At 40.1% G+C, this 27,313-nt stretch overlaps 1 protein-coding gene across 11 annotated transcripts in view; it reads right to left on the reverse strand.

Annotated features, from left to right (window-relative positions):
* The window catches only part of SPATA16 (spermatogenesis associated 16), a 236,083-nt gene that overhangs the window by 37,250 nt on the left and 171,520 nt on the right, over positions 1 to 27,313 (reverse strand). For 10 of the 11 annotated variants that reach the window (XM_072808102.1, XM_072808101.1, XM_072808100.1 and 7 more), the window contains exons 7-10: positions 21,111 to 21,257; positions 19,963 to 20,075; positions 13,988 to 14,152; positions 10,920 to 11,003 (exon numbers count right to left, since the gene is read on the reverse strand). In XM_072808102.1, the coding sequence (XP_072664203.1) occupies positions 10,920 to 11,003; positions 13,988 to 14,152; positions 19,963 to 20,075; positions 21,111 to 21,257 (509 nt within the window). Of the gene's footprint in view, positions 1 to 1,574; positions 1,626 to 10,919; positions 11,004 to 13,987; positions 14,153 to 19,962; positions 20,076 to 21,110; positions 21,258 to 27,313 lie in introns of those variants that run through there. The other variant, XM_072808110.1, reaches the window with a different exon arrangement.

A 27,313-nucleotide genomic window follows, 5' to 3' on the forward strand; every position in this document is an offset into this window, starting at 1 on the left:
TAGGATGTATGAGAAAATAAAAATCTATCATGTCATTCCTCAAGTCTTCATGTCTCTTGGTGGTCAGTCCTTTTCATTCCACTTTCCAGAGTCTTGTATTTGTGTTTTACGTATAATGTTCAGGATCTTTAGTTGTTCTTACTGGTAGGAATAGGGGAAAGCATATCTACCCCACATTCCTGAAGTGGAAGTCTTCTATCATGTTTTTTTTTTTTTTTTTTTTTTTTTTTTAAATAAGCTTTGACCCCTGTACTTCAGGGAGATGTACTATAATTTCTTAAATCAGTTTTTCTGGTTGCTTTTAAGTATCTATGTTAATATGATTTTGTGAATCACTGTGAAGCTGGAGGGGTCTTCTCTGCATAGGAGGTCTTGTAAAGGTAAAAGAGTCTCAGATTCCTTTTAATTAAATAAGAAAAGGGCCTAACTTTATCTTGTTTTTTGGTTAGGATCTCAAACATAAGTCTATATTCATTCTTTCACCAGCCATCTCATGCTCCTCTCCAGAATCTTTCTCAAGCAGAAAATCATTTTTAGCAAAGTACACACAAGTTTCACACATACCCAGTTTTGATGATATTAAGAGATATGGGTGTGTTTATGCTTATGGCATTTGTATGTGTTTTAGATTCTAATAGTCTTGTCCCCTCCTCCACATGCACCATTTTAAGAAAGGCATAATCACAATGAGAAATGGCCCATACCTTCCTTTAGGGCTGCATATAAAGGCACTTTCATTTCTGCCCTCTCCAAAAGATGAAAGGTATAATGAGTACACTGTAAATGATTGAATGAGCTACAAGTCAATTGCTCTGAACTCTGTATTAATCCCACTTTCCATACAGAATGGAAGATGTCCTATGGTTCATTTAACTACCAAGTGGTATAAGCTGTTATTGTGTTATTCTCCAGAATTATAAAGGATTGCAAAACTTAATGTATAAAATACATGCAATAAAATGCTGGGCTGCCAAGCAAAGACGACACCTTTGGTAATTTAAGGAGAGTAACTTTAGAATGAACTGCAAACTCACTCTTCAGTTGAAAATAGAATTGAGATATACACTCCCCTCCCTTGCCCCAGATATTTCACTGAACTTCTGAAAGATATATTTTGAAAAGTTTTTATAGACATTAAAAAAACTATAAGCATTTCCAATTTCTGTCTTAGTTACCTTCCTATATATTAGCTCACTAGTGGGACAGGCAGGGAAGGATCCCAGAAGTGAAGGAGTAAAAACTATGCTGTCCAGTTCCAGGCGTAAGGCTTCTGGGCTCTGAGGATAAGGCTTGGGAGGGGTCATGGCAATCTGTGTTTCTCAAATTGTGTCATTATTGACAGCCTGCCTTTCAGTTAACTCACCAGAAAGTGACCCTCAGGTTGACAAGAAGTACGCTATAGGAATGGCCAGACTTCCAAGCTGTTTCCTTGAAGTTCTAATGTTGCAGGAGGAGGGAAAATGGTGAGCTATCAAAGCCAACATAAATGCAATGTCTATATGATGAGGGAAGACAGTGAGAGCAGATGATCCAGGAGACAGTGGGTGTGCCAAGTTTTGGATTTGGTCAGGCAACTGCCATATAGCTGGCTAGATATGTCCTCGGCTGGGCCAGTCAGCTGTGATCTAGAGAAGGATGGAGAATGCCTGTGAGAGCCTCTGATGCTCCTACCCCTGTCACTGCTGAAAAGTAGGCTCAAGGGTTGTCTCACTGGCTGTCCTACAGGATCTGAACTTGGGTCAGGCAATATTCTTTGTGCCATGGACTTTTAGTAGCTGCAGTTGGTTCTAGCTAATGATTAGAACAAAGCCTTTGATCCACCCAAACAAATCTGACTCAAAACTAAAAGCTGTCACTACTAACTTAGGCTTATTTCCTTGTTAATTCTACAAAGCTCTTTTTCTCATCTCTCAAAGGAGAAATAATGACATCAACCTCACAGGGTTGTTGCAATGATTAAATGTGATAACCCGATGATGAAGTGCTTGGCACATATTAAAAGATCAATAGTAATCACTGATAATATTTGCCATCACCACGGTATTAATTAACTTAATTGTTTATCTGAAATACATTTTTCTATAGCCTGCTTTAATTGGGATAGTTATTCAAAAGCAAACTTCAAAGAGATTAACATAGTCTGATCATTTGTTGAGTAACATAGTATTTTATTAGGTATGGGAGCACAATGGCAGTTAGCTTTGTCTGCCCCTTGATAAACTCCCGGTTAAATCTGGCAAATCTCCTGGATACATACTCCCTAGATGAGGGCCTTGCTAGGATTTGACTCCTGCACAGAAATGCTTCTGCTGCAGAAATTTCTTGCCAAATCATAAAAGTTTTAGAATATTTTCTACTGACAAAGTCCATAAAAGAGGTATTCCCAGTTTTGGAGGGAAGGCCAAGCACAGGTGGGAAATAAATGATTAGGCAATACAGTTGTTGAAAATGTTTAACAAATTAACAACACACTTTTTTTCCTTTAAGTCAGAGGAGAAAGATGTTGTTTGGTTTAAATGGTAACTGCAGTTTGTCACTTAGATTTGAAGGATCACATGGTAGTTGGGGAAAATGACTAGGACCAGGGCTTTTGGCCTTCCCCCCTCTTTAAGCTGGACTTGGCTTTGTTGAGTGCAACATTAGAGGATGAAATGCTCCCTCCAGGTCCAAATGCCCCTGGGGCTCGGCTTCTGACCACAATCAGGAGGTTCAAGGCGGGGGTGGGGTGGGGGGGTGGGGGGGTTGGGGGGTAGGGAGGGGAAGGTGGGGGTGGGGGGCTACTCCACTACTGCTGCTGTCTGGACACCAACTGACACAGACTCATTTATTCTGGGAACTTCAAAGATTTATCCCAGGCACCTGGCCTCTTCTGCCCCTTGAACCTTGCCTGTCTCTCCTTGTCCCCAGAGTCTGTCCCCGTCCTTCCCCCCAGCGTGGTCAGCATCAAGAGCATTTAGGTTTCTCCCCACGATCTGCGTTATGCCACGGACAGAACTGCTTAGCAGTGCTTGGAGTACACACTGTAAAGGAATTTGGGGATATGCTAATGAGGAAGCCCATAAGCAGAAGCGGAGAAGATTCACAACCAAATTGCAATAAATCTGCAGAGACTCCTTAAAGAACAAGACACACAGGAAAAGCCTGATTGCTAGGAAAACTGCTTTGCAAATGAGTGGTACGGTTGCTGAATCTTTGAAAAGACAGCGGTACTTTCAGAGAGACACAACTGCATGCCCTAACCACGCATCAGTCAGCCCGCACGACTGGCCGACGAAGGATCGTGCCGCGTGTGCAATCTCTCTCAGCAGAGTTTCTGGAGGGGTTCAGGTCTGAATGCTGATGTGGAAAGTAAATAAAATGTTCCAATTTGCTCTTCTCTCTTCCTCCTCAACCAACTGCCCCTGGCCCATCTCCCAGATTTGTAGTCTCCCCTGCTTGCTCTGCCTACATCAACAGCCTTGAACGGAGCAGAGTTGCTAAGTGACATACAATCCTATCCCATTTTCATCTCAAAAGACCAGATTAGTATGTCAATGAATATCATGTCTGTATGATGACAGATAGGACTTATAAGTTGAGATTTTTGAGATAAAAAAGAACATAAAACGCGAAATAATGCGCAGGGTCCTATGGATGGATGGTTTACAGATATCGACCTATATACTGTGTTAGTTGAATTCACAGAAGGTTGTGATGTAGCACATTATAATATTTGATGAAATTTTAAAGTAGTATTTCTTTTCATGAAAATTCACAGGACCGGGATTACATGGTAGAGTATTTCCCTCATTACTTTTAAAATAACAAAATTTCATTTCTCCTCATTTAGTCTCAAGTCAGTGATCCAGAGGCATATCGGAATAAGACAATATGCTGTATCAGATTAAATTCTGATCTTCTCAATGTGAAATTTAGACTTTGTGAGGGAAGAACAAATAACTTTTCCTCTGAGTTGCAGACAGAGTGCTGCTTAACTGTTTCTCTTAACTGATTCTGTGGTGGGAAGAAATAGGAATGTTCCAACTTAACAGTTGGCACATTTTTTTTTAAAGACTCCTTTTTCTAAAGACTTCTTTTTCTATTTATCTTCAGGCCTAGTTCATAAAGCTTTGATGGGCTTCAGGATTCAACGCTAGGTAACGTGAAATCATAGACTCTGAAGGTGGTAAGGATATAAACACATTATGTTTTTTAGAAGGTTGTGACTTGCCCAAGGTCTCATGAGTGGGGGCTCAATTAATGGTCAAGGATTTGACAGATTTAGGTTCTGTACTCCTCCTGGTTTTATTTATTTATTTATTTTTCCCTTTTTTTTTTTTTCCTCCTGGTTTTAGATGAAAGACTAAGGAACAGAGGATGAGGATCCTATACAGGTGGGTGATAGAGGTAGGCTAAACCAGAAGTTCCTTAGTGACTCCTTAGGCCCAGCTTGAAAGAAGTGTACTTTGAGAACTGAAGACAATCAAACTGTGCTAGTTTATGGTCGAATATCACTTTAGTTGGAAGTCACCGTAACTCCCCATTTGGCCTCACACCTGAATGCTCAGCTAGACATAAGACGGTGCTGGTCAGTCAGGCTCTTTCAGATAGCACAACGCTTAGGCTTCTATCAGGAAAGAGCTTAGGCTCCAGGGTCAGACCACATCCTGGCTCCATCACTTACTGGCTGCGTGACTTTATGTAAACTGTTGAACTTCTCTCTTTAAAAAAGTATACATTTTATCTAATTTGAGGATTAGTGAGTTGGTCTATATAAAGGGAATATAGGAGAGTGTTGGCACGTATTAAGGGCTTAGTTAATGTTGACTCTTATTCCTTCATTTTGATGGTCTGGCTTTCAAAAGATTCATTCAGAGCTGAGAGGGGACCTAGAATCTTCTAGTTCAGTATCTTTACAGATGAAAAACTGAGGCCCAGGGGAAAAAAAAAAAAAAGTGGCTTCTGAGCTAATTTGTAACAGGCACAGGTCTCCAAATTGCTAGTTTAGGTTTTTTGTTTTTTGTTTTTTTTTTTTTGTTTGTTTTTTTTTGTTTTTTTTTTTTTTTTAGTTTTAGCCTTTAGTACTCTTCTGGATAGAAGACTGAATCTGACCACTTCTCACCTCCACGGCCACCACCTGGGTTCAGGGTTGAAGCCATCCAACCTTGGGTTCAAGCCCTCACAATTACTCTCCTGTATCATTGCAGTAAACTACTAACTGGTCTCCCAGAGTCTACTGTCGCCCCCATCAATCTAGTCTCAATTCGGCAGGGCAGCTTCCAGTGGTTTTCTTCTTTATTTGTTTGACAAAGCATTGTGATTTCTGCTCACTCACTTCATCTTCTGTTACTCTTGTTCATTCTATTCCAGTCCCCTAGCCCTCCGTGTACATGCCAGGCACGCTCTACTCTTGGGGTTTTAACGTTTGCTGTTTCCTTAACTTGGAATGCTTTTCCCAAGGTATTTGCATGGTTTGCACTCCCTTCAGATTCTTGTTCAAATGTCACCTCAGTGAATCCCGGCCTGACTATTTATGCTAGTGCAGTTGCAATCATGGGCATCTTCCATGTTCTTCTCCTGCTTCCTCCAGCCATGGCATTCATTACTTATAATATATTCCATATTTCTTTTGGTAGTTTAGTGCCTACTTTGAAATACAAACATCATGAGGGCACTACTTTTTCATGGCTGTATCCGCAATGTCTAGAACAACGTCTGACCCACAGGAGAAGCCCGGTAACTGTCGGATGCATGCATGAATGAGCAGTGTGATAACAAGACCTCTGGGAGAGTCAAAGGGTTATGTTTTCTCAGGCTCTTGTTGTTGTTGTTACGGACTAAATCTTGTTAAAGAGTTCTGCTGGGGCATGGGATTTCCCAATATGAGAAAATGTACCTTTTTTTTTGTTTTTACACTTAATCTGCTTATTTTTGCATTTGTACAGCTAAACCAATGTATATATCTTTCTTGAGTTAATTACTGGAAAGGGAATATTCTACATAGCCAAACCAAAAACAAAAGCCACTTTCCTAAAACTCTGTAAAGAATATATTTTAGTTTCAGTAAATTAGCAAAAAAAAAAACCCCACAATTTTTTCCTTTCTTTTTCTGGGTTCCTAGAGAAAACTCAAAAAAAAAAAAAATGTAGACAGGAGGTCAGTGCTCATGAATCAGGTTTCATCCTGATAGGCTTTTTATAGACCTATAACAGAGTGGAGCCCTGGAAATTGTGTTAGGTAATGGGAATTCCGACAGACCCTTTAAGTACGTGGAACTAGGAGGTGCTGCTATAATTCTGCTGCTTCAGATGAAAATTTCAAGTGTTTTCATTAGGTACAACAGCTGTTTCTATTACAGATAACAGATCTCAGAGGTGGTGATGCTGATATCAACTTCTAGTGGGCTCAGAACACAGTGTAGCTTGTACAATTAGGGTTTTTGTAATTATTTTTTTCTGCACACGCAAATTAGCTCTGTAGCAGTAAAAGGAAATTACTTACTTGCTACCGGAATTGTCTGAAAGTGATATGATCATCCTTTGTAGAGTCACATTAACCAAATTAAAAGCCCTTGGGAAAAATTTGGCACCCTGTTCCTTCCCATTCACATCTTCCTAAAGACCTCTCAGGAGCTTCCATTTCGAAAGCGGGGATCATTACCGGGGCTTTTAATTTGAAAAGATTGGCTGCTCACCAGTAAGTCTTTATCTCCACACCTCGTGGTTGGGTAGAGTTGCTTTGCCATGTTCCAACCTCAGAGGCCTTGACTTTGCTATCCTCCTGACTCTTGCTCGCTTGCTGGTGTTTTCTGGCACGGGACAGAGATCCATGGCTCTATGGCTGGAGCTCGCCTCCAAGGTCGATGCTCTCATTGCATTCCTTTTCTGAATGCACATATCACTCTTCCTTGGAGAAATGGAATCTATTCCTCCCACCCTGTGAATCTGGACTGGTCTGCAGCCACTTTGAACAAGTAGCATAGGGCAGAAGTTCTGGGCCCAGCCTTTGAGAGGACTGATGGTTTCCACTTCCCTTCTCTTGAAATAGTTGCTTTCAGAACCCAGCTGTTTGAAGCCTGATTCGCACGGAGAGGCTCCATGGAGGCACTCCAGTCAGCTGCCTCAGTTGACTAATGTCAGTTGTCAGTCACAAGAGTGAGCCTCGTTGTAGCTGAGCACATTTTCGCCTTCAGGTGACTCCAGCCCCAGGCACAGAGGCCACCTGATTGAACTACATGAGAGACACTGAGACACTGAGCAAGAACCACCTAGTGAAGTCTGGTCAACTCACAGCATTGTGAGAGATAGTACTGGGTGACGGTTCTACAGTACTATATTTGGGGTGATTTCTAACATGGCGATAAGGAACTGCAACAGGGGCAAAGTGGGAAGCCACAGGGTAGGCACTCCTATGAATGCAAACAACAAAAACTTAGTGTGACATGGAGTTGGTGGTTGTCTATAAGATGTCAACAGGTACAGGCAAATATCAATTTCTCTTCCATCTTTTTGGCTGGTCCTTGGAATTTCATAATTGAACTGTTGCTCTGTTGTCACTTGGGTTTATAAATACAAATATGTAGTGTACAAATGTAAATATTTCTGGGATGGATAGATAACGCCATAAACCAGGGCACAGCAAACTTTTTCAATGTAGGGTCAGACAGTAAAGATTGTAGGCTTTATGAGCTACGTGGTCTCTGTAGCAATTAACCGACTTAGCCAAGGTGACGTAGGCGATAGGTAAATGAATGACACGGCTGTGTGCCATAAACTGTGTTTATAAAAATAGGTGATTGGATAGTTTTGACCTGTGGGCTGTAGCTTGCTGACCCTATGCTAAAAGACGATTTCTACAGCCAACAGAGGTATGTGGTTATAATTGCTTGAGTCTCACCAGAATTGCATTTGGTTTGCCTCGAGCTTCAATTCCTCTTGCCATTTCTTCTGAGTATCCTTTGTAAGGTTCTCTTCCTACATTTGAAATGTGCTCCCAAAGGCTCTCTTTGCATCTTATTCGATGCTCTTTCTCCGCTATCTCACCTTCTCAAATGATTTCAATTAATACCAGTTCGCCATCAACTAAGACATCTCTCTCTATTCAGTCTTTTATCTAGAACTGCAGCCGCCTGTGCTTCCCCTTGGATGTCTTGCCAGCACCCTAAGTTCAATGCCCTTTTGTGCCAGTTATTAGCCTATAGTCCCTTAACTCCAGACCCACCCTTCTAGGATCAGCTCTGAGATGCTGGGGCCTGGAACTCTGCAGATCCCACTTCTGTTTTGCTAGCTGTTGGTCTCTGTCAATAGGAGGTGTTAGAGGAGCATCACAATGCCAAAGCAGAAAGGAGGGACTTGCTGCTTCCTGTCTGCTTGGGCTTCCCGTGAGCATCTCTTCAGCAAGGCTTCTTTGCTCCAGAAAGTCATGCTCTTTTCTGTAGCAGCGATTGAATCTCGTTTTTCCAAAAGTTGCAGTTACCTCCATTACAATTCCTTCCCCGCTCCTGCCTCCCTCCCTCCCTCCCTTCGGCTCCAGTGAGTAAGTACCCCCTCTTCAGAAGTCCGAATCTCAACCCTTTAGGGTTCCTCCTCCAAGCTCGGAGATAATAGTGCTTCTTGGTGCAAGGCCTGAGTTTTGGTCCACAGAAGGGTCCCTGCTTCAGGTTTCTAGGTTTTAGTAATTCCAGTCTCTCTCCAGTCTCTCCTCTGATTTCCCAGCTCTAATGGGTGGTAGCTGCTGCCTTTAACTGCTCCTTCTGTGCTAAATTATCGTTCTCCTTTGCTTTTTCAGTTATCTACTTAACAGTGTCATAGCTTCAACCATTCTTTATATTAAATTCCCTTCCAAATATCTGGAGCGGTTTCTGTCTCCTGCCTGGACTCTGAGTTTATATTCTCAGTGCAAAGCTACACTTTTGAAGTGTGTTCTTCCTTAGAGAATGGCACCAGCCAACCTCTCCCCATCCCTGTGCAGTGACTCAAGCCCAGTGTCTGGGCGTCATTCTAACTTCTGTTCTCTAAATTCTCTTAAGCAATCAGTGAACAAGGCCTGTAGGTTTGGCTTCCTGCACATTCCTTCTATTTGTCTGCTTCTTTCCATCTGTACACCCACCACCATAATCAAGCCACCGCCTTATAACTGACCTCCCCACGTTTCCGTAGCTCCTCAATCTGTTCTCCCACTGTCGCCCTAGAGATGTATTGAGAATATTTTCCAGATAAATACTTTCTGAAACATTCCAAATCCTTAACATAATTTATAAGTCTCTGTGTGATTTGCCTTCTGCTTCTGCACTTTATTTTAAAATATGTTCCTTGCTCCTTTATTAGTTTTTTCCCCCCTTTATCAGTTTTTTAATTTGCTGTGCTTCCTTTGCACTCTTGGCACAAACGCTTCCCTCTTTGCAGAAATCTGTTTTTACCTGGATAACTACTACATATCCTTGAATTGTATTAATATCACTTTCTCAGAGATGGCTTTAACTTTTTTTATTTTAAGATTATTTATTTATTTGAGAGAGAGCGTGCACACAAGCGTGATTGGGGGGGGGCAAAGGCTACCCTGCTGAGTAGCCTACTACTGGGCTCAATCCCAGGATCCTGGGATGATGACCTGAGCCAAAGGTAGATGCTTAACCTACTGAGCCACCCAGGTACTCCTTAGAGATGGCTCTTCTGACCTCCCAGACCAGATTATATTCCATTTGTTTCTATAGATTATTGCATGTCTAGTTTCTCACCATAATATTCAGTAAACTTGTAGCTGTATCCTTGTCTTCTTTCCTTGATGGTAAGGCCTGTACAGGCAGGGGCTGTGTTTGTATTGTCCAGCACAATGTCCTGAACACCCAGTGTTCTTTTCAGCACAGTAGATATTCAACAAATATTTGCTGAGTTCAGTTAATTTCTGTTCTATTCATCTACCGTAGAGCCTCTGAACTGATTATAGAAGACAGCCATTTCCTCAGATGCACTAGAATCCATCATGGCTGATTTTTACCTCTTTTTTTTTTTTGATATATTTTTAATTGGAGTTCAATTTACCCAACATATAGCATAACACCCAGTGCTCATCCTGTCAAGTGCCCCCCTCCATGCCTGTCACCCAGTCACCCCATCCCCCCGCTCACCTCCCTTTCTACCACCCGTTGTTCATTTCCCAGAGTTAGGAGTCTCTCATGTTCTGTCTCCCTCTCTGATAGTTCCCACTCATTTTCTCTCTGATTGTTACCTCTTAAACTGATGACTTCTTTGGTTTGCTCTTCTCATATTGGACAGCAGTCCTCCCTTTATGGGTTCTTAACAGTGATTGGAGGACACTGAATGGGGAGTAGATTGACTAGAATTTATTAACTTTACTGGCCTGGAGACTCAACATGTTTCCCTCCTACGTTGTCAGAGCTCTGTAGCATCACATGAGTCTTCTGAGTACCCAGTGCGAGGTGCATCTCCTTTGCTTGTTTTATTTAACTCAGGTAGCCAACCAAGGGATGTTCTCCTACTTCTAACAACTGGTATGTTACTTCTTCACCCAAAACATCCATGTGCTAGTTTCTTTGTAGTTCCCTGAAATGTAGCCATTATTCCTCAAGTGGGGCAAGTGCTTGGGAGGGGGGCCCTAAAATACAAATAAAGGAGCTTTACAAGAATCTATAACCAATAATGAAGAAGCAGATAATGAAAATAGAATATGAAAATGAACATAAGAAGATTGATGAGAGCATATGACTATAATCTTTTGGAGAAGGAGACCAGAGGAAACATTATATAAATCCATTTTGATTTTGGTTACACTTCTAGGGAGATAGCTGCATTTATTTAAAAAAGAAAACAAACAGTAAAACAACCTGGAGAGCTTTCTTTTCATCTTCCAAACAGATTTGACCCAAGATGGACATTTTCTTTGAGAATAATATATCTTTTTCTTTTAGCTGAAAGTTTTACCTTTTGGATTGTATTCCACACACGTTCTTTATCGTTTCTTCTTCCTTCAAGGGTGTCCATGGCATCTGCCATTAGTGACTGCAGCTGTGGCACCAAGATAAAAATTATCAGTGTGGAATTCACACAGAAATAACTTCTCTAAATACACAGATTAAAACCTAATTAAAAAATCATTTGTACGCTGATGATTTTATTACTCATCTTTCCGACAATGAACACTGCCACCTCGTCTTTGCTTCAGTCATTACCAAGTATTATTGCAGATATAAAATATTGTAACAAAGAAGAGTCTTCTTGAAAATTTGTAGGAAACATATAGATTTTAATGTAGTAAGTGTTGATGTTTTGTAAAAAAAAAAAAAAAACAGATTTGGATTGTAAAGAATGAAGGCAGTAGTTAATTCTCTCAGGAAATGGCATGTAGTACATGAGCACATTTTAGTATTTTCTCCTGAGGCTAATGTATCATAATTCTAAGGCATCGTGCAAAAGCTCACCCGAGGACAATACTAAAATTGCACTGTTTCATTGCCGTTTAAAGGATGTAGCTCATTTAAGTTCTTTTACTATTCTTTTGTTTTCTAAAATTTCAAAATAACCAAGTTGCCTTTTTCAAAGACAAGTTTAGAAGATTCCACCCTTTGCCCAAAACTGCCATATTCCAATTTAAAACAGACCTATACACATGCTGCATGTGTGGCTGCGAAGTAATGAAGCTGCATCAAGCCATGTGACATTCAAAGCTAAAAAAGAAAGTTCTTTAAAAAAGAACAAATGCCAGTTCAGTTCACTGTGGCATCAGAGTATGAACTCTTAGATAATCTCGCTCTACTTGAGATATTTCAGAGCTTAAGCAGGAGGGAAGAGAGTTGAGTCACTCAAAACTCTTCTGTTGAGCAGTCCCTGTTTATGTAGCACCATAAAAGATATTACTAGGATTTATTTTCTAGGTTAACCTATGCTTGGAAGTTGCAAAGTAAAATCTGTTACCTAAGGTGATGAGATCTTGCAAGATACATGATTTTTAAATATTTGGCCTATACATATATATCCATATACATCATTTTTTTAGTAGGCATGTAAATTATGAAAATATCCCATGAAATCCTGTTTTCCAAGGTTTCAGAGAGGGGGATATTGCACTAACATGTGAGTAAGAGATGTCAGTGACGCTAGTTTGATGCTCTTTGTCTATATTTAGAAATATAAGTATTTACAGAAAAAAAGGAAAAAGCTACAGATATGTGGTTAAGAAAACCTAAGTGCAGGAAACTCCCCTGTATTTTTCATTTAAATCTTCAATGTGCTTTTCAGGAAGACAGGATCAACACTGTGCCAGCTTCTTAAATTAACATTTTCTTTGCTTCCTCTTATCTCAGAGGAGCATTAATCATCTAAAATTGGCTATAATATGCACTTTGGAAACTCCATACTTACCGCACTCCTGAGTGTCTTATGAGTGGTAGGATAAACACTTAGCCTTTTAGAAGGTGTTCCGCTGCACACAACCATAACGGTTTAGAAAGTATTATTGCCAGTTTTGACTTAGTAATTCCTTGATTAATAGACTTTGTTTCACTCCACAGTTTTTTTTTAGTACGTATAGTTTTATTAGGGGGCTACTCAGACCATTTTATATACTTACTTTGAATATCAGTATTTATTTAATACCCTTTTACAGGGTCAGATGAACATTATAAATGTTGGCAGTTCGTGTCTTGATGGATTAATTTGTTACAACTTTAAGAGCTCAAAGAGGGAGGGTTGCTTTAGTTATCTGAAAATTACAGGTGATCAGTTTGGGCTGTTCTCATCCTTGCTACGGGAATTCAATTCAGGTCTATAATTAGTTTTCACTACCTTCAATTAAAACCTCAAAGTAAAGAGCCCGTCCCTACAACACATTAGCATCTCCATACACAGTAAATTTTACCTTTCCTCAAATGGCCCCCACCCTGGTTAGCAAGAGTTTTACAAATGAGGAGCCATCATTTCTAATATTAATTATGCTTATGATATACACATCTGTTTGAAGATTGTTTCTGAGATATTCCTTCAACTAATTTTTTATTATTTTATTTTAATTATTTTATTTATTTACTCATGAGAGTCGAGAGAGAGAGAGAGAGAGAGAGAGAGAGAGAGAGAGAGAGAGGCGGGGGCGGGGGGCAGAGGGAGAAGCAGGCTCCATGCGGGGAGCCCGGGATCAAGCCCTGACCCAAAGGCAGATGCTCAACCACTGAGCCACCCAGGCATCCCACCATCAACTAATTTTTTGACTAGCTCTGTGTTTTCTGAGTTAATTGGTTAATTTAGTTTAAAAAAGTCATATTTGACTATGTTTTCCCCTCCTGTGAAACAACTGTTTTATCTAAATGTATCAGTGTGGGGCGCTCGGTGGCTCAGCCGGTAAAGCATCTGACTCTTGATTTTGGCTCAGGTCAAGATCTCAGGATCCTGCAATAGAGCACCCCGTCAGGCTCTATGCTCCGAGGGGAGGCTGCTTGAGGATTCTCTCTCTCCCTCTCCTTCTGCCCCTAGTCCTGCTTGTGCTCTCTCTCTCTCTCAAATAAATAAACCTTTAAAAAGAAAAAAAGTACCAGTATATGCGTGTGTGTTGGCACTGCCAACATACACATGACACTAGAAGTGAATAAGAAAACTATAAAGACTATTTTGTAGGGTTGGTTTTTATATAGCAATTATTCTTGTCCTCTTACTTTCCCTTACAAGAAAATTACATATTAACATATCTCGGAGTTTAAGAAATAATTTATTATAATTACACTTTATTTAAAACAAAAAGCCTGATCCACGATATGAATAATCAGCCCTTCTCCATGTTTTTACACATCACAAAGTTCTTGCTATAAAAACGGAAGCTAGTCGATGAGAGCCAATAAAAGAAACCTCTTTCTACATTTTCCAGTTTCTTTATTAAAATGCCTCAGGAGGGTTGGGCAGTTTGCCCTCAGACTACATTGATTCTCGCAATTTTTTTCTTTTCAGAACATATCACTCTTCTGTTAGCCCAGGGCCTGTGAAAGCCCTAAACAAAGAACACTTACCAATTCTGCCTCCTGTTGACTGACGTCCTGTAGATACGGAATGGTTGCTAGCTCTGCCATTGCTTGATTGATCACCTGGGACTGCTCCTTTACTCTCTGCAGCTGGCTGAGGAGGCTGGCATATTGCAACTTCTCCATCACACCTGAGCACCCGTGGAAACTCCCCTAGTCTCCCAGTAAAAGGAAGTGTTTTAGAACAAAAATTACAGAAATAGACCTCTCCCTGGGGACGGAAGGCAGGGAGTATTGTAATACATTTACATCCTTTGAAGCAATGGGTACCTAGAACAAATAAATATTTCTTTCCATTATTTTAGAAAATCGTCTGTACCCTCCCTTCAAACAGGTGAATGAATACAAAAGAGAAGGCTTTGCAAGACTGTTCAGAAGGATTTGCAGGTGACCCCAGATAAGGAGCCTAGGCTGAGGGGAAAAGAGGGGGCTGACATTGAACATGCCTTCCATTCTTCCACAGGGACACCACAAAACTGTGCTCGTTTAGAGAGGGGGACTTTATGTCACCAAAGCATCGTAGGAGCTAAGAGTTGCCTACTATCTTGTTTCTATAAAAGAATATTTGTTATGCAAGTTGAACCTTGAAAAATGTTGTGCAAGTTGAATCCTGTCTACCTCAATGGCTTTCGTTAAATCTCCAGCTCTGCTTTTATCTTCAGTTCTCACTGGATGGCCTTGGGCTCTGGTTCCCCTCCTTGTGGTGTCATTGCACTTTATTCTGGCTCCCCGGACCATCTCAACAACTGATACAATCCATCTTGAAATAGGCTATTGTGCACATTTATAGGGACCACCACCTGCCATGGTATTTGGGGCTTTCTTAAAATGGGGCATATTTTTAATAAGGTGGCCCACCTATGTGTTTGCTACTGCCAGCCATAAAAGGGGAGACGTTACCTTCCCTAAAAATTTTAATACAAATGGTAGTGCCTGATAGGAGAAATAAAGTTTATCATAAAATTCTCACTTATATTAAGAAAAGGGGGCATAAAGGATATCTAAGGGTTATTAGAAAAGCTTTGGGTTTCTGCTGTGTTTGTAGGGTGATAAGAAGTGGGAAGTCACAGGAGGATTTAATTGGGCAATTGCATTCTGCATCCTGGTGCTCGGAAGAGAAAGTCTGGATGACCAGTGTTCCTTTATGACAGGGTTGCTCCTGGACCACCTCCATCAAAATCATGAGGTTTCCTGGGTCTTACTTGGAAACTCATGTATCTCTTGATATGTGGCCCTAGAAACATGAATTTTAGCTAGGTGCCCCCTGCCATTTTTCAAATATCTCCAATGGGAGTTGAACAAAGCACCATCTTAAAGCCTAGTATCTGAACAAGGACTATTTTAGTTTGTGTATGCTTCTAAAACAGATTTTTCTTCCCAGACATTAGAGAAGGCAGATGTGATTTTTTTCTCCTTCAAACAGAACCTCTTCTAAAGAGAAAAATTATTAGAAACTAGTATTATTAAAGAACATCTGAATTTCAACTTGAATTTGCAAACCAGTTCCTTCTGAAATGTCATACTCGTATTTTGATAGACACTGACCTCTAGAAGTCGGCATTTCTCTAGAATTTTGGCAGTACAGGAAGGTTGAGCACCATTCCATTGTACCTGCTGTATGTCTTCCTAACACCTATCTATGCCACTTGACTAATGTCCCTCTATCCCTACTAATTTGTTCTTTCTGATTAATCATTTATCTGAAAACCTATAAACCTATAGGAGCCATGATTGCAAATTGTGGATTTGAGATCCCGTCTCTGACTTGACAAAATAGCTAGCTTAGCCATTTAGTTTAAACATGCAGCTAAACAATGGGACACTGTCAAATAAAGGAAAGCAAGTTGCAGGAGAAACCGTTTTCTTTCTGAAGAAAAATTGCTTTCTTTGTTCTTCTTTAAAATAAACAATGGGGCTCGTTGTAGGAAAGTGGTGTAGTGACTCAACTCCAAAGAGCAGAAACAACAGCAGTCTGCTCGGGAACATAATCTATCAGTGTAATTTTCCAAAACATCAGGAAAATAAAAATAGTGGAAGGCAGTGGTGCTTTGTTAGCTTGATTGTTGGATGTATAACAAAACAGGAAGTGCTCCATACAAATCAGATTCTAGGGACAGAACATAGATGACTGCTAATAGTAAGCTCCCCTCCTCCTCTCCCCAAAGCCAATGCAGTTTTGGTTCTCAGGAAACTATAGATTAATATTTTACCTATACAAGATGGGGGCTTTCGAGGGACAAAGGAAAAAGAAACTACAAACTGATATCTAATGCCAAGAGAACTGTTTTAATGCTGTTGCTTTAAGAAGATAATGAAACATGAAGGAATTAGCTTAACCTTCTAATGTTACCGAGGGCTAAATCTAAAGGAGAAGTAGTGCTCCCTCTGAGACTTCAGGAGTGATCAAGGGGGTCCTTAGCTGCTGGAGAGAGTGTAATATAATGGCCAGGATTGAAGCTAAAACCTCACACAGGTACAATGAAGGTTAGGTAAATAGCAAGCTCAAATGAAAGCTTCAGTCAGAGAATTGCCCAGATTTAATAGCAGGTATGGTTCAATGTTTGGCAAATGAGTGGCACTATGTACCACCACCAGAAAGCAGAGCCCCAATATTTGGAATATATTTCCATTTGACATATATATAGAAACATTAATTGCCAAAAAAGGGATAGAAAAACGCCTATTACCGTTCATTTCAAATGTGTATATGTAAACATTTTTTATGCTTCACTTAGAGGAAATTAAAAGTAAAATTAATGAGGTATTAAAAACATGGTTAGGTCATTTTTTGGCAAGTCAGCCCGTGAAGAAGGCTTCATGCATGGCAAGAGATTTTATTATTTTAACTCTTTAACATTTAGCCCAGGAAGCACAGTACATAAGGTTTGAAACTGACAGCAGCCAATAAAGTTAATGAATGGAAAAGCACAGCGGCATCCGGTAGCACATGAAATAATTAGAACAAGGATCCAGAGAAGAAAAAATACCATTAGAGCAGAGCTACTGGTTGAATGGGATTGATGTTCAGTGGGATTAGAAGCCACCAGGTAGGAAGGTTGATAGAATATTTTAGGTGGTAGCTCTTACTGTGTCAGAATCATTCTTGTTATTGTTGTATGCCTAGGAAAGGGGTCTATCAAGATAAAGAACCTGGGATCAAAGTGGAAGGACAATCACTGCCTGACACACAGAAACCTCCCTCATACCATGGATGCCCTTGTCTCCTTCTACCATCTCATGGCAAGAGGTGAAAATTCATGTTCCCTGGGAAGGCCTACTGTGCTTAGTAGACCTACCCTATGGCTGGAGAGGACACCTCTAATCCTGCCTTAGTGAGAAGATCTGAGCACATTAGTGATCTAAGGAAAAAAAATTAGAAATCCATAGAATACTTGTATAATCTTCATTTTAGAAGAATATATAATTTCAGAGTACACACTTGTATCAAGAAAAAAATGTCTATAAAACCGTCTTTTTGTCAAAGCAATCTAAAACCAATATAAAGAAATAAAACTTCTGAATTTGTAAATGCTTGACAAAGTGCTTCAACATGGATCATGTTCTTTGGACCTCACGACAACTCTGTGAAGTGGGCCTGGCAGTTATCAGCTTATTTAATAAATGAGAAAAAACATAGTTCGGAGGTTAAATGACTTGCCTTAGAGTTACACAGAGCACAACCATGGACAAAAGTCTTCGTCTGTAGGGGTCACAAGTGAGGTAACCAGTAATAAGAACAATGCAATACCTAAACATTCAAGTGGACCACGTTTGCTATGTGACAAGAAAAAACACACTTCAGGGAATCTTAAAAACACTGTTGAGCGCTTCTTGGGTCACAGTTAATGGTACCATATAGGAATAATTTCTACTCACCAACTCATTACTTGCTTCATTAAGCTAGGTTACCTTTGCAGCCAATTTTATTCAGTCCTGCTTTATGAAGCTGTGGTTGGGCATATAATAAAAAACCTAGAGGCCAGTATTTGGATACACTTGTGGTCCCTGGGGACCTCCTGGCTCACTTGCTTCAGTTCCATTAAGCTCTTTGAGATAATCTTCCCAAATCTTCTATTTCCCATAGAAGCTAACATAGAAATGTTGATAAAATTCCTTGCACTTAGCAAAGTGGTACTGACTCATTTTGAAGAAGACTGAGTTATTAATTAGATGCCAAGAATCTTAGTTATGGTTTTTAAATCTCCTTTACAGACACATAAAGATACACGTACATACCAATTTCTAAGTGACTAGAATGCCCTTTGAAAGATGAAAAGAAAATGAATTAAGAACATTTCAAATGTACATGACACCTGGGTAGGCTCAACCTGCATACCCAACACACTGAGATATAAGGTGGCAAGAGGTAATGTGGTCAGTGCCCTGGCAAGTAACAAGGCATGGCAGGTATGGCCCCAAAGAGCCAGGGCACAGACAAACCACTTCCACAACTTCCAGTTCCCTGGCTCTGCTAGGCTAACCAGGAACCAGAGGTAAAATAATGCTCTATGGTGATGGTTCGTGTTATCAAAGATTCTACTACTTGCAAGGGTCTGATGACGACAAGGATGATACATGTGGATCTCTAGTCAACATGGGGAGGTTGGAGATGGAGGTTATGATAGAGGGTAAATTGGAGAATGGGACCTAAAGATTGTAGTAGAGCCAATGAGGTTGCTGTAAACTGAATGTTCGTGTCCACCCCAAATTCATAGATTGAAGCGCTAACCCTCAGTGGGATGGTATGGTGATGGGGTCTTTGGGATTAGACAAGGTCAGGAGGGTGGAGGCCTCATGATGGGATTGATGCCCTGATATGAAGAGACATCAGAGAGCTTGCCCTCTGCTATGTGAGAGAAAGTGACTGATGGCACATCAGGAAGAATGCCTTCAGAACCTGACCGTGCTGGCACCATGATCTTGGACCTCAAGCCTCTAGAACTGTGAGAAAATGGAGGTGGATTTCTTCATAACAGGAATATAGGGGAGATCATTGAGTGGAACACAGTTATGGAGGGGGAGCTATGTGGTAGGAAAATCGGTAAAAATGTGCTTTTGTATTTGTAGCACATAGAATTACAAATCATGCAAGTAGATTAGGGGTTTTATAGCTTTTCTAAAATGCTGAATAATGTTATTGAGCAGATAAACTGCTGAACAGATGCTAAGTAGCTGTTTGTGACAACCCCCTTGGTTCCCCTTGTAAGGTAAGAACATCAAATCAATGATGTAATACGAAAGCCACAAAAAGAAAATTCTTCAAAATTTTCAGCTTACATATCTTTTTTGAAAAATATTTTAAAAAGGGGAAATCTGCAGCCTTTATAGCTTGTTAATGAGAAGTTCCCCTTATGTACTTTCAGTATAATGGCTTAAATTTTGTAAAACAGCACAGCACAATTCAGGTCTTATTTTGGACTTTTCAACACTGAAAAGTAGAAAGGGTGTATTTTCCTTGGATCTGAAAAAGGGATTAGATAACTTACCCTAAGGATATACAAAGATCAATTGCCAATGCTTAGAGGAGCATCTAATTTATCAGTGTGGTGTAGAGGCACTAGCTTGAAAACTCCAAATTCTTGTGTAGGTAACAATACAGTTATGTATAATAGCCCACTATATGAAATAGGGAAACACTGTGTTTACTAAAATTTTGTTATCGATTTGAAATAAGAAATGCCCTGGAAACTTAAATTAGATATCAGGAAGGCACAAAGAAAAGGCCCTTTAAAGAGCTACTAGCCTACTAAATGCTGGAAATTGCAAAGTGTAGCATTGCAATATGTTTTAAAGTATGAAAAAGAAATCATTAGCTAAACTTCGCCTGGTTTTGCAAATGAGATTCACCACGAATGCTTCTAAAATCCTCCAGTACTTGCAATTTCTCTACCATAAACTTTCCATACTTCTGGAATTGTCTAATATTTGTGCATTGGACAGATATAAAAGACTCATATACCTACATTCAATTGGGTGCTTCTAATAAAATCCAATATTGGCAAGATTCGCTTCCCCATTGTCTCCATGTGTCTCACTGTGTCTTCTTTGGTCAGCAGACTGAAGGGAGTTTTATGTTCTAAAAATTGTAACAATAAACTTTTATACTACTTTTTCCAGACTTCCATTTCAAAATGCTTTCTTTAGCAAGCTATAAACAGGTATCTCAATGTTAACAGATATGAAATCTTTAGTGTAGAAACCAGCACCATCCCTAGACCACATGCATAACAATGAAAGATCTATGAGGAGAAAGGCAGAGGAGACATTGCCCTTTAGAGACTATCATTTATTCATTTTGTTGTGTTTCCTGATTGAGAGATCTAAGAGACAGCCTATAACAATTCATCTCTCTCTGCAGAGTATGTTTTTCCTGACTTGTGAAAAAATGTTGTCATAAATGTGTCTGATTGTTGTCTTGTTCCTCCCAGGTATTATTCAAGTGTGCAGATCCCATTGACTTTGAATGTAGCTTGAAGTTGAGATAAGCCTCAGAGGATAAAGTGCCAGACAAAACACAAATCCTTAATTATGTGGGTAGAGCTGAAGGAATAAATTCAACCCGGTCGTGAATTTTGCCCACAAATCTGAGACTTCGGCTCCATGTGAATATTTTCTTGATTTTGGGAAGTTTCAACAGAATAATTGAATGCCATTTAACTGTAATAACTCTTAAGGAGACCGAAGCTCTTGGTTAATTACATAAGCAAAGAGTGGAACAAATATCAATATAACAGCAGATGATCCAAGTGATTTAGTGCTGTCATTGGCTATATTTTTGATTTCACATAAGTATTTTGGATAATTTTCTTCTAATTTGTTAACTGATGATGGCAAAAACTTGTATTCTTTAAGTGCCCTTTGCTTAGGTATTGGAGATCGCCAGGTTGGGGTGAGAGGGTTGGAGTGAGGGAGGTGGACACTAGAACTGCGTTGGTCTTGGGGGAACCCGAGTCCAAGATATTGCAAACTAACCCACGAAGAAGATTGGAAGGAGTTAATTACAACCTGAAAAGCAATTTTGGGGGGCCTAGCCCTACTATATGCTAGGTCTTGTGATGAATTCCTGCCTTATAACAGCATTGAAGGATAATAATAAGTCCAGGTGATTTACCTGTAAATGTAGGGATCTTCCTACTTGATAGTTTTTCCAAAAATTTCCCATCTTCTTTGTTTTTGAACCCAAGAGTCAAGAGATATTGTTGAGGAGGAAAAGATGACCAGTCAACTGTCTGAGGCAATATGTGGAGTCCTTGAAGATCTGAAATACACAGAAAATGAACTAAAGACTTTGGTAACAAAGGGTATTTTTTACTCCTAAATTTCAGGAATTGCAGTTGGAAGACATGATAAATATAAATGTTAAAGGTACAAAGTAGAAGTATATGCATCAAAATGTCAAATAGATGATCTATCGAAATCACACTTCATTATTTCTACTTTTCTTAAAATATACACATACACAGAGCATAGCAGTAAAACATGGTTGGATTACACACATCTCTTTCCCCATATTCAAAATAATAGAAAATTAGGAATTGGCTTGCAGGCTTAATAGTTTTGTGTGCTCTTTTTTTTTTTTTTTTAGGATTTATGTATTTATTTGTTTATTTGACAGAGAGAGACGGGAGAGACGGAGCACAAGCAGAGGGAGTGGGTGAGGGTGAAGCAGGCTCTACCCATAGAGCAGGGAGCCTGATGCAGGGCTTAATCCAGGACCCCGGGATCATGACCTGAGCCAAAGGAAGAGGTTTAACTGACTGAGCCACCCAGGTACCCTCTGTGTGCTCTTTTCAAGAGAATTTGATTTTTCTGTTCATAGTTTAAGATTTAAAGAAATAATGTTATATGAAAGGAAAGAGAACAATTACCATGTGAGAATTAAAATATTAAGGCTAATTTAGTTACCATCCCTCCTATAGTTGAAGAAAATCCGAAGTGACAAATGTACTGACTTTTGCAATTAGACTTGGAAATAATTCAAATGTCGTGAAAATGGTTGTAAAACAAACTCATATACTTAAAGACCATGAGAGCTAATATTTACTGAGTTCTTATTTTCTACCTTCCCTTGTTCTAAGTAGGTTGTGTAGATTCTCTCTCTCTCTTTTAAAAGATTTTATTCATTTGCTTATTTTAGAGATAGCAGGAGGGAGAGAGAGAGAATGAATGAGCAGGGGGAGGGACAGAGGGAGAGGTACAAGTAGATTTGGCTCTCAGCTCAGAGCTGTAGGTGGGGTTTGATCCCACGACCCTGAGATCATGACCTGGGCCAAAATCATGAGTCAGAGGCTTAAGTGACTGAGCCACCCAGGCGCCCTGTGCAAGATCTTTTTAAATTCTCATGATAGCTTTACAAAATTGCTGCTGTTGTCTCCATTTTGTGAATAGGAAGTTGAGGTAACACAGATGGGAGGCGACTTACACAACAACACAGCCTGTAAGTGGACAAAGCAGGATTCACACCAGGCAATCTGACTCCAGAGACCACGGACCTAACCACTGTACTCTGCTTCAGGCCTGCTTGGCTCTTGACTACTTCTGGGATAGGGACAAACATCAGCCATGGGGTCTGGGTGGCCAGATTCACTTAATTCATTTCCATTCTGAGTAATAGCACTTTGGTTAATTGTGATAGACTTCACAAATGAAGGATGATGAACAGAGGGTTTAATGAGCTCTCCCTACTTAACACTGCCAGAAAGGGAAAAAGATGAAATTCCAAATATTCTTGAATTATGATTTAGTTAAAGGTCAATTTTTAATGTAGAATCAGAACTTAAATGGTAATGATTCAGATATAGCCCTCATTATTTATCTGTAATGTGTCTTTAAAAGATAATAGACACAGGGGCGCCTGGGTGGCACAGTCAGTTAAGTGGTGGACTCCTGATTTCAGTCCAGGTCATGATCTTAGGGTGTTGGGATTGAGCCCCTTGTTGGGCTTTAAACTCAGCTCAGAGTCTGCTTGGGATTCTTTCTCCCACTCCCTATGCCTCCCACTCCTCCCCCACTTGCATGCTCTTGCTCTATCTCAAATAAATAAATCAATCTTAAAAAAATGTAGTAAACCATGAGTGTTTTTATCCACCCTCTCTGGCATCCTCTATTCCTGTTTTTAGCTGCAGAACCCTTTGTTCAAACCAAATTTTACTAAGAAGCCCAATATTTAAAGTTGATACAAGTAGAGCTGTTTGTTTGGAGCCTGGAGCACAGACCACCCACTCCCATGATGGTACCTCATCACCTCACATGCAGTAGCCACCTTAAACCCTTCCCAGAACAACAATTTTTCAAAGTTCTTTGGCACATTTTGGTTAAGTAAATAGGGTGTGCTTGTCAAGCAGAGAGTTAACGTATGCTTACTATTAAAAAATTAAAATAGCACAAAATATCTTTTAAATACACAGAACACAATGTATCAGGCACGCTTTAGTTTTTCTTTGGTGACTCAAGATCAGGCAATCCCTTGATATTATTGAGGGCTAGCATTTATCTGCAGCACTTCTGTGCCATACACTTTTTTGGAGTTACCTTTTTCACTCAACAACCATGCAGGACAGAGCATATTATTATGCCCACCTTACAGATGGCACAACAGAAGCTCCAGGAAGAGGTTGCAAACTTGCCTAAGATCACACATGGAAAACATGGCTGGAGAGGTCAGAATCGAAAGTCAGGCAGCTAGACATCAAAAGTTAACTCCCAAAGCCATCCCCATGGCAATTTAGCCATGATAGTAATCATCACTCTGAAAATTAATGGGAAACGTGTTCCAGAAGCATGGCTAAGCCAGTAAAGAGATGGTTTTAACAGACACGATTCTAGATAGAGCATTTCCTGGCATGTCTAAAAAAAGCACAATAAGGACATAAGAATCTCGGAACTAATAGATGACTTTGGTGTGCCTTATGCACAGATTCAACATACCTCTGTAGATGGTGTTTGAATTATGAACTGCTTCTTTGTTAAAGGATGTCTCATTTCTATAAACAGGGTAAAAATGTGATTTCTGCATTTCAATGCCGCAGGTTCTTTGCTTTTGAAATCTGTAGCGGATGAACACGGATGCATCCTCTGTTTCCAACCTAATACTGTCTTGCTCTACACAGTAAGGGAAGAGCTCGCCAGTTTTGCTGAAGTTGCCAATAACCAGATCATGTGAAAAGGCAACTAAGTAGAAATCAAAAGGACGCAGCTCACCCTCCTGACATACGGTCATCACATTTCTTTTGATCATGGTCATTAGCACTCTGTAAGATGCCAGCATTTATAAAGTGTCAGAATTTTCAGGAATTAGCATACTCCGGAGATGGAGGACAGGAAGTATGTGATCCCTGACTATGGTTTGCTCTTCAATCTGGTTTTGCTTCCTGACTTAGAGGCCAGAGGGCCTGCGGGCCATGCTGGGGATGATGTTGGGGGCTGTGCTATGGGAATGTTCTTGGCTTCTTGGGTACTCCTGGATGGCCAGAGGCCCCCCAAACAGGTGTGCGTAGGTTTTATGGCTGCTCTGACCTCCGCACAAACCCAGAGGGTATTTAGACATAGAAGCTTCTGGATCCTGGGCTGAAACTTGTTTGCATAGAGAGGGCTCCTGGCAGGACACCTTTAAAACTTTAAAGCCTACACCGAAGTGACAGGAGGCCCCAGAGTGCTGATGTTCAGAAGCGACTGGACTATGCTGTCCGTGGGCTGGTGTTTATAGCGGGTGTGCAGGGGACATCTTTAGATTTGTCATCTTCTGTGCAGCTCTATTGCTAGAAGCAGCCGGATGTTTGAGAGCTCGATTTTATAAATAACATGAGGACTTTGAGGGGTTGACATCTTCTTGTTCTTAAATATTTGATGGATCAAGAAGAGACTGGTATTAATAGTGGCAGTGGTTAGACTGACTAGTGAAACTAATGCTAGCACTACAGCTAATGGATTATAAACGTGCTTGTGAGAATACAAGTATCTTCTGTTCCTTTCAATCCTATATGTTTCATCTTCTATGTTCGATCAGTTTATCAACTTCTAGTCGAAGTTTTAGAACGTGAGAGGCTCCTACATTCATACTGTTAAGTTTAGAAAAAAATATTTTTTAAAGTATTCTTATTCCATTTGTATGCAGAGTAAATTGCAGCTGTATGAACATTTACCCTGGCAGGTGGTCTATGACCCAAAATGACGACACACTTACCAGATGTTGAGTCTCATGTAACATTAATTTGAGTGCTAATTGTTCTCAATTTTATGCTCATAAACCTCTACCTACGTCCGAAAAGCCCTGTGCCCCTGATGGATATGAAAGTTAACCAGATTGTATTGTTCTTTGGTAGGAAAGTTGAATTGATTAAAAATGTCTTCTTTGGTTCTGTCATGCCAGAAGAACTGAGAAGAAATAAATACCTTCATGTGCTCTTTTACAACTTTCCAGAGTTAGCGATGAAATTCAGATGACCGTGACCAAATTTATTATTTACAAAAATCAGTTTGCAGGTATGACATAGTTCCAAATTCTTAACATTGGGGCAGCGGATGCTTTAAAAAATGAGTATCAAAGATAGATGATGCAGACTGAGTTTCTTGCAGGGGCATAATCTTTCAGTTCTTTCTAAAAGATGTCTAACCTCAGCAAAGGAGGATAAAGTTTGCCCTTTATCAAGAACCTTTTACTGCCCCACAGAAGGCTGGGCCTGACCAGTCTTCAGGTCTTCCAGTCATTCATGCCGTTTGACCTTCTGCTCTTGTTCTCCTCCTCTTCCTCCTCCTCCAAGTTACTCCCTGGAGTTCAGTGACAGTCTTTTCTTTCTTCCTCTCTATCTCTATCTGTCTCTGTTTCCCCCTCTCTCCTACACATACACAGACACCTCCTGCTTCCTCTTTCTCCCTTGCTCCTCCGCCTTCTCATTCAGTGGTCTTCCAAGCTGTCCCTGGCTCACCGATTGGTTCTTCATACATATACTCTTGGTTGGGGAGGGGGAGTTCTCTATTTTTGTGGCTTTAGCTATTACTCCTAACCAAAAGATTAAAGATCAAATATAGCCTGATCTGAAAATCTTCACCAAATTCAAAGTTAGCATTTCTGAATGCCTCCTGGGACATTGCTATTGGCTCCTCGTTACAGCAATTACCACAATGCATCAAATGTATTCATTATTCATCAGAAGTGATTTTTATAGTCTCCACACAACTTCCCACTTCCCTCCTTTTCACCAATGTGTTATAAGGATAGCCACTATTCACCCAATTATTTGGGCTTAAAATCTGGAAGCCATTGTTGACTTTTCTTTCCTCTCATTCCCTGAAATTTGAGTCTCAAAAACGACTAAATATACCCATTGTAATACATCTCATATGTACTCCTTTCTTTTTTTTTAATTTTTTTTTTTTAATTTATGATAGTCACACAGAGAGAGAGAGAGAGAGGCAGAGACACAGGCAGAGAGAGAAGCAGGCTCCATGCCGGGAGCCCTACGTGGGACTCGATCCCGGGAATCCAGGATCGCGCCCTGGGCCAAAGGCAGGCGCCAAACCGTTGCGCCACCCAGGGATCCCCATATGAACTCCTTTCTTAGCGTAACCATTCCTACCACCCTGGTCAAATTTCTGATCACTTAACATCTGAGTTACAGAAAGAGTTTCCCAACTAGCCTCACTACCACCAGTGTCATTTCATGCCATAATATTATCATTTTATGCCACATCAGCACCCAATGAACATTTTTGGAATATCGCCTTTGTGGTTGTCACATCCCTTCCTCAGGAACTTCAGTGACTTCTTTCCTGGTATTCAGGGCTCTCAGTTTTGTGCATCTGTCTCACAATCTGTACCTATTTCCTATGTTTTTCTCACTATAAACCTTTATCATCAACTCTGCTGATTTCACTAACGTATACCAGCCCAGGTTTATCCTGCTTCTGAAATTTTCTTTGTTCACAAAGTTCTTTCCACTGAGAAACACCTATATATTCTCCTTTTCCCCTTTATTCAGTCAATGACTATCCTTCCAGATGTATGTAATTTAAGTCCCATCTTGTCCATGAAAGGTTTCCTGAATATTTCAATATTCCCCCTTTAAACTCTTGAAGAAGTCTATACCATTCACTCCAGGGTGAATTTCCCAAGATTTCATGGGGTTATGTCTTATCTTCCCAACGAGTTTTAGTACTCTTGAGGATGACATCTTCAAGTTATGTTCATTCCCCAAGCATGTAGTAGGTGCTCTTCAACATTTGAATCTAAAAACAAACTCTTCCAAGTCCTGAATTTGTAATGCTCAGGAAAAAAAAAAAAAACTTCAAAAATCTTTTTCAGAAAAAGAACTTCAA

The sequence above is a fragment of the Canis lupus genome, chromosome 31, assembly GCF_048164855.1.
Source record: "Canis lupus baileyi chromosome 31, mCanLup2.hap1, whole genome shotgun sequence".
Classification (NCBI taxonomy): domain Eukaryota; kingdom Metazoa; phylum Chordata; class Mammalia; order Carnivora; family Canidae; genus Canis; species Canis lupus.